The sequence below is a fragment of the Numida meleagris genome, chromosome 26, assembly GCF_002078875.1.
Source record: "Numida meleagris isolate 19003 breed g44 Domestic line chromosome 26, NumMel1.0, whole genome shotgun sequence".
Lineage (NCBI taxonomy): Eukaryota > Metazoa > Chordata > Aves > Galliformes > Numididae > Numida > Numida meleagris.
In genome coordinates this window covers 3,080,987-3,088,372 of record NC_034434.1, presented here as the reverse complement: position 1 = coordinate 3,088,372, position 7,386 = coordinate 3,080,987, and the positions used below count along the sequence as shown (strand labels likewise).

Genomic DNA, 7,386 nt, shown 5'->3' with positions numbered 1-7,386 from the left:
CCCCAAGTGAGCCGGGCTGGTTTGAATCTGTACACAGCATGAAGCTGCATAAAGCAGCGGAGCAGCTGCAGGGCACAGAAACCATACTGGTCTCTTCAAAGGGCATCTTCTCCAGCCATCTCTACGCTCCCGACTGAGCAGAGCTGCGTTCTCTCCCTCTTGCTCAAACCCACAGTTCAGATCTTTATACAAAGGCTGGCCAGGGCGGGTGCCAGGGTTTAGTTCTTGTCCTCTTTCTTGTCATCGTCCTCTGAGGGGTAGGAATGCCATGTCAACCTCTCCTCATAGAACGAGATGACCACCTGGGGGCACTTGATGTTGGCTTCCTTGGCGGGGACCAGGTCGGCCTCGTCAGAGTTCTTCCTATAGGCCAGAGCAGAGGAGCAAGTTAGGGGGCTGCAGAGAGGAGGCGGAAGAACTGGAGACCGGAGAGAATCAAGCAGTTGGAGAACTGAGGAGTCCTCAGGCCACAAGGGGAATCCAAGCAAACCCTTCCTGAATGGCTCTGGTGCAGAGAGAAGCAGCATGCGAGCCCGCAAAAGCAGGCACGAATTCAGCTCCGTGTTGTCAGGCACGGGGAGAGCGCAGCCAAATCAAAGCTGCAGCCCTGCCCCAGCTACTCCGTACTTCTGAGACGGTGCAAGAGCAAGTGGCTCCTGCACCTTCACCTGCCTGGTTTGGCTCCCAGCTGTGCCAGCGACAAGCCCCGTTTCACTACAGCTGACAGGGATGCGGTCACGGTCACGGCTCTCCTCGGGGTGAGGCCTTCTGAAGCTGTGGCCCACGCCACGACATCACACCCCTCTCTCTCCCCAAGCTCGCGCCTGCTGAAGGGGGCATCTTAAGAGCCACGCAATCCCAAGGGCCCTACCTGCTTCTTTCACATCCATGTTAGCCTCAGCGCAGAGGGTCACCTCAGGCAGCAGAGCCATCGTGAGAGATTTCGTGCCAGGTAGCAGGGACTCCCCAGGCGCAGGTCCTTCCCTCTCTGGCACAGAATAAGTGAAGAAATGACAGACACAAAGACACACTCACCACTTCATCAGGAACATGAGCTCCCCGCTGGAATCCGTGGCACCGATGATCCGTTCCGGCTCAAAGCCCCGGGCAAAGCCTCGCGGTTTCTCTGACTGCAAGAGACAAGTTTCCACTTGTAGCATCGAAGGGTGATGCTCACACTCCCTGCTGCAGCCCACACGGATGCACTGCAGGCTGCTCAGAAAGGCTCTGCGCATCAGACTGCAAAGGACTGCAATGACTGAGGCCAGCAGGCACTGAGCAGACAGCTCAGGTGTATGCCCGTGGCACAGAGGGGACCTGGGGGCTGCAGGGCAGTCCGAAGTCGCAAGCAGAGGATCTGATTTCCAAGGCCCAGCTGCTCAAACTTTTGTACTGGCCAAGATTCAGCAGCTCCCAGGATGCAAACCAGACTGCAGAACCTTTGTCTTGTCCTTCTTCCCAAGCAGCTACAAGCATCCTGAGAGGGAGGCTCCCTGCTCCACCTTGGTCCCTCCTCTCTTGGAGGCAGCAGGTAACCCCTGCATCCCATTTCACTCCTGGTGCAGTTGCTCAGGAGAAGCTGTGGCTCCACACTGTTTAGGTTCAAAGACTGACCTTTCAGTTCAGTGCTAGAACCAGCTCTAGATTCTTTCAGAGGCCTGGCTCAGAGAGCAGCTCATGCCTCCTCCTGAAAGCTGCAGCTTTTCAAAAGCACTTCAGCTGTGCCTCACTGAACTGGAGTAGCCTCCTCTCTGTGCAGAACCACTTGACCAAGGTTTCAGAGCACGGTTACTCCAGTTGCTGGACACTGTGCCACATGCAGAGCTAGGGAGGTGAGTACAGAAACCCCACGCTGCCTCACCTCCTCCTTCTTCTTCTTTGGTTTGCTCTCCTCCCCTTTATCCTCTGTGTCAGACTCTGCTTTGCGTTTGCTTCCCTCAGACTTCTCACTCTCATGTGCAGTTTTCTGAGACTGAAGGAACTCTGCAATGAGGTCTGGGCAGTCGAGGTTCTCCTCCGGCTCCCATGTGTTATCTTCACTGGAATCAAAACCAGCAGTTTAATTTACAGACAGGGACACACACAAAGTCCTGACACCAGATCAAGCGGAGATGCCGAGAGAAGCAGCAGGATGCTGCGTCCTTGCCCCACGAAACAGATAAGGGCAGGGATGCCAACGGCCAGGGCAGAGTTATTTCTTTTTTCAGGAAAGAAATGCAGTTCATTCCATCTGTCTGCTTACTTTATGCTCCTTTAAAGGGAAGGGAGCCCCACTAGACTGCCAGGGCACTGCACAGCCAGTCTGTGAGACAGGACTTTCTCACCTAGGCTGTGCTCACAGCGTCCCGATTAGAGCCTGTGACATTCAGCACCACCTTTCCCATCATTACATTCACCCTGGCCTGTTAGCTCCATTTTGCAGACAAGGAGAGGCCCTCTGAGTAAATAATTTCTGCCTAACATCTGACCTAAATCTCACCTCTTTTAGATTAAAGGCATTCCCCCTCATCCCATCACTACCAGAGAGGCCTCCCTCTCGCCTACTTACTCGGAGAAGCCTTTCCATTTCAGCAGATATTCCACTTTGCCCTTCACCACTCGCCGATCCAGGACCTTCTCCACTACATACTCCTCCTCCTCTTCCTCTAAGACCTCTTCTACTTTCTTCTTGTTCTGTTTTTTTCCCATTGTGCTGGCCAGTTTTTCAGCTTACGGGCGACGCTGCTGAAAGGGGAAAGAAGATCACACGTGTGTGTTAAGGGAGGTTTGCCTTTGCCAGGCAGCAAAAGTACACCCAGCACCCAGCTTTGCCTCTATGTACCCAGCACAGAAGGCTGTTTTACAGGAAACAGGCACTTACAAAGCAGGTAACACACAAAGCCCCTCCATCTGTGTTAGCTCTATCCTGACCTGAGCTATGGAAACCATTTGCAAATCCACACAGCAGCGGGAAGGAGGAAGCACGCTGCTGACATGAAGTTAAAGTTAATAAACAGTTAATCCAAGCTAAACACAAGTCGCAGTCCCTGATCCCGAGCTCCCCACGTTCTTTTCTTTGCTGCTTTCATTTAAGTGTGCTCTAGGATATTCATCCGGCTACAAAGTTTTCCTTCTCCTTATCTCCAAGCCAGACAAACAACCATGGAGCCATGTGCCCTGAGCACTGGGAAGTGGCTGAAGTGCCGTGGGGTTTGCGGGATGTTCTGACCCGAACCAACATCATTCCCTGCACAAAGGAACACGGGAGCGTTGTCCTTAGTTTCAAAGAAAACACGGAGAGCCCCGATACCCTGCCCTCATCACCAGCTTCTGCTCCTAAGCTTGTGTATTAAGCAAAGTGTGAGAGAAGCGTTGCCCTGATTTAGACTGCCCAAAGGGTCCAGAGGTGGCGAGCGTTCCCACCTGACGTCACCGACACCAAGTCACCAGCACCGCTCTGTCACCAGGACTGAGCCTCCCTGGGCCCAGCTCCACATCCCAGGAGGGGTGACTGCCACCCACCCACCTTGCTGAATAGCTGCCCAGAGCCTTCCTGGCCTAACTGCTTTCTTCCAGTAAAAGACGTGTTTTCTGCCAAGCAAGATGACTGGCGAGCTGGTCAAACATTACCAGCCCAAAGGCTTCATTTTCACCCCTCAGGTTATCTTGAGCCTTGTACAATACATTTCATCTGACAAAACCTAGGCTAGTTAGTTAGTTTATACAGCAAAACAATCCTGCAGATGTACACTAAGGGAAGGTGTCAGAGTTGAGAACAATCTCAGCCCTCAGCTGAGCGAGCTCCCTTTGTACAAGATGTTGCCGAGTTGAGCAGCTGCCATTAAGGCTCCATTCAGAGGAAAAGGCTCAAAAAGGAGGCCCACAAAGCCCAGAATATGAACGACTGCTTCACACCAGAAGCCCCAGCAGAGAGGACAGGAGGGACACAGCTGAGGCCGCATGCTCCAGACCACCCTGCCTGCGCTGCTGTCCCACAGACAGGCCCTAAGGGCAGCCAAGGAGCATGGAAAAGCACAGAGGGAGAAAGCAGCACTTCTCTGTTTGGCACGCACTGCGCTCAGATGTTTGGATTTTGGTCCTTGCCGCTGTGCTGCTGCTCGGAGCACACGCTGTGCGGAGGACGGGCACTGAGCTGCTGGTGGGCCAGGCAGAGAACAAGCAACAGCTCTCCTTTGGCACAGGACCCTGCTGCTTTGTGCTTATCTGGTGGTTTCAGAAAGGGGTCAGCACCGGAGCAGGCTGCAGACGGGGACAGGGGAAGAGCTGGCTCTGCTGCGTTACAGAGCTCCAGCCTCCGTCAGAGGAGATGAAGCCTGCCCTGAGCGCTGCATGAAGCCATGAGAGTTCCCCAGCCCTTAAAGTCCAGCAGCTGGAGCGGTGACAGGGACATTCCCACCGCAGGGGCACCGCTACCACAGGGCTCCTTTATTAAATACCAGAGCACACCCAGCCTCTAGAGATGCAGATTTCCTGCCCCCATCCGTCCCTTGGCGGGGGGGAAAGTAAAAGCTGGAAACAGCTTGCTGAAACAAAGCTGTACATCATCATGCAGGAGAAAGGCTTTTCCTGCCCTGCTCCCAGGCTAAGGCAGAGCCAGATATTCACTGGGCATTGACTGGACACCGGGCAGAGGCGAGCCCAAAGCTGCGCGACACATCGAGGCAAAGCTGCCAGCGCCTGCAGGAAGCCGGGCTCGAGTTTCACTCTGGAATTCCTCTGGCAGCTCCTTCCTCCCCTTCGCCCCCGCGGGGAGGAGGCTCCTCCATGCACCGAGGCACAAACCTGTATGTGGAGAAAAGGGCCCGCAGGGGCGAGATCCTGGGGTTCCCTGCTCCCAGCAGGGACTCGTGCTCAGCTGCAGCCAAAGGGATCTCAGTCACAAACACGGCAGCTGTTGTCTCGTTTCGTAAGGGCCTTGGGACGCGGCGTTAAAGGGCCGGGTGGTTCCCTGGACCAAAGTCTGAGAAGGCACCAGAACCAGAGCAGGGAGTGCGAGAGGCAGAAATGGAAAGAGAAAAAGGAGGAAGGCCACAGAGCAGCACAAGCGACACTACGCCACAGCTCCATCCTTTTACTGTAGGAAGGGCAGAGAAGATGCAGATGCAAGGCCAGCAGCGCTTGCAGAAAGCAGGCCAGGAGCAGGGCCCAGGGGGCCCGGAGGCTCCAGGCTGCTCTGTGCAGCACAGCGCATCTGCAGGGCCCTGGCTGGGCTCTGCCTCGGCAGCCTGCAGCAGGCAGGCAATGCTGAGCTGCTGCAGAGCCCGGCGTTGCAGAGGCGAGCTGCTGTGCAGGCCTTTCGCTGCACTGCAGTCAGGAAGGCTGGAGTGCGACAAAGGGATTGGGCAAAGAATTCAGCCTTCTGCGAGAGGGCATTTCAACCCCTGCCCGTTTTCTTGACTCAGACCAAACCACAGCCACGCGGAGCATCGCTTGGTTTGAGGTTGGAGGGGCACGCAGCAGAGGCTGAGCTGTCCCTGTCTGTCCAGCAAAGCAGCGTGGGGAAGGGCGATCCCGCAGCCCGCTCCCCAGCGGGCAGTGCCACCGAGCTCCTGCACACAGCACGGGGCCACTGCACCTCGGCTGCAGCTTCTGAGGAAGGCAGACAACAATTCTGCTGAGACGGCTCACATCTACAGGATTTGGGGCTGGCCCAAAGGAGGTCTCATTAGGTAGTACATGTTTCCTACGTTCAGCTTCAATTTGCTTTACTGAACGTGTGAAAAAGTTGGTTTACGCTGAAGAATGGGACCATCCTGAGTCTAGAAATCCTGCACTAAGTCTTTTTGTTTTCATGTGCTGCTTCTTCTCTAACGCTCAAGGCAAGGCTGAAATCCTTTGTGAAAGGGAAAGCAGTGAAAGATTGAAAGAATGACTCCTTGGTCTGCAGCTAATAGGGAAAGCATCCGACACACCTAAGGCACTTGAAAAGAATTCAAAGCCCAGTAAAAGGGCAGGAAAAAAAAAAAAGAGGCCCAGCATGAAGGTGTGCACAAAAGCCTGCTTTATAGGGACAGGAATAGCAGGCGGAGGAGCGAGAGCTCGGGCTGACAGCACGTTGCTGCAGATCAGCACAAAGCCCAGCTCACCGCGCTTCCTGGGGCAGTGGGGAATGGAACCGGTGCTGGGATGCTGCTGCCCTTCCTTAACAAAGGGAAAGCCAAAAAGAAAAACGTGGAGACCCAGAGGTTGGGTCTGAATACAGCCCGGTTCCATTAGCTGCACCTTAAAGGATTACCAGTTCGGCTTCGCTTTAATGAGTTTTGAACTTTAAACGTTTCCTCCTTCTGCCTTTCTCAAACTTGGCCGGGATCTCCTGCCTCTTTAAGGACTTAAGAACACGCCAAGTTTATCCTGCACGCGCCAGGGGAAGGAGGCAGGCACCGTTCTTTTGAAGTGGGAAGGCAGCACACGAAACCTTCCACTTTCCAGAACCTGAACGCAGCAAAAAAACATTTCTGGAAAGTTTGAGTGAAAGCTCAAGGCTCTGAGCGGAGACCAAACTATAGGAAAGCCACAGCCTCCGAGCTCAGCCACATCATTTCCAGTTAAGCTCGCAATCCAGGAGAGAACGTATCTCTGGATTTAAGAGAAACACCCACACAGCAGCATGGATATTATGGAGGGAACTGGAGCTAAAAACTCTGTCCCACAGACACGGCTCCTACGGTTTGGTTGGCAAAGGCAGACAGAACTTCTGAACTCCTTTAAATCCACCAAAAGCTGAGGCTCGGAACACGGGGCTGCGTTCCTTTCCTCCCCTTTGTGTCAAGGGAAGAAAGCATTACCACAATATCCTCAGTTTTAGCATGAGAGGTGCTGGCCTCAAGTCGCACCAAGGGGAGGTTCGGGTCGGGCACTAGGAACAACTTCTTCACAGCAAGAGCAGCGAGGCGCGGGCTGCCCACGGAGGCAGGAACGTCACCGTCCCTGGAGGAGCTCCAGCACCACGGGGATGTGGCACCGAGGGCCGTGGGGAGAACAACCCGAGCTCGGACTCGTGGATCTGAGAGCTCTTTTCCAACCTTCACGATTTTACGATTCCCCCCCCCCCCCCCCGCGGGGCTCTCAGGTGCGAAGAGGAAACCGCGCCTCGAACGCAAACCCAACCGCCCGGCTCCCAACGGCCCCGCGGCGAACGCCGTCCTCCCCACAAAAACGACGAGGAGGAGCCGCTCCGTGACCGAGGGCTCCGCCAGGCAGCGCCTCCCGCTTCCCGCCACAAAGCCCCGCCGCGCTTCGCCCTCGCAGCTTCACACAAACAACGCCGTGGGAGAACTCCCCGCGTCCGCTCCGTGCGCCCGCCCGCCCCAACCTCAGCGCTGCCCAACGCCCTCAGCCGCAGCGGGAGTGGGGGGGGGCGGCCCCGCGCACCCCGGGAAGCACCGC

General features: G+C 55.4%; 1 protein-coding gene across 3 annotated transcripts in view; it reads right to left on the bottom strand.

The window, feature by feature from the left end:
• CBX1 (chromobox 1) overlaps positions 7–7,386 on the bottom strand; it is a 7,907-nt gene continuing 527 nt past the window's right edge. For 2 of the 3 annotated variants that reach the window (XM_021377937.1, XM_021377939.1), the window contains exons 2-5: positions 2,549–2,724; positions 1,862–2,039; positions 1,036–1,130; positions 7–363 (exon numbers count right to left, since the gene is read on the bottom strand). In XM_021377937.1, the coding sequence (XP_021233612.1) occupies positions 219–363; positions 1,036–1,130; positions 1,862–2,039; positions 2,549–2,688 (558 nt within the window). In that variant the 5' untranslated portion in view covers positions 2,689–2,724 and the 3' untranslated portion in view covers positions 7–218. The remainder of the gene's footprint in view (positions 364–1,035; positions 1,131–1,861; positions 2,040–2,548; positions 2,725–7,386) is intronic. The other variant, XM_021377938.1, reaches the window with a different exon arrangement.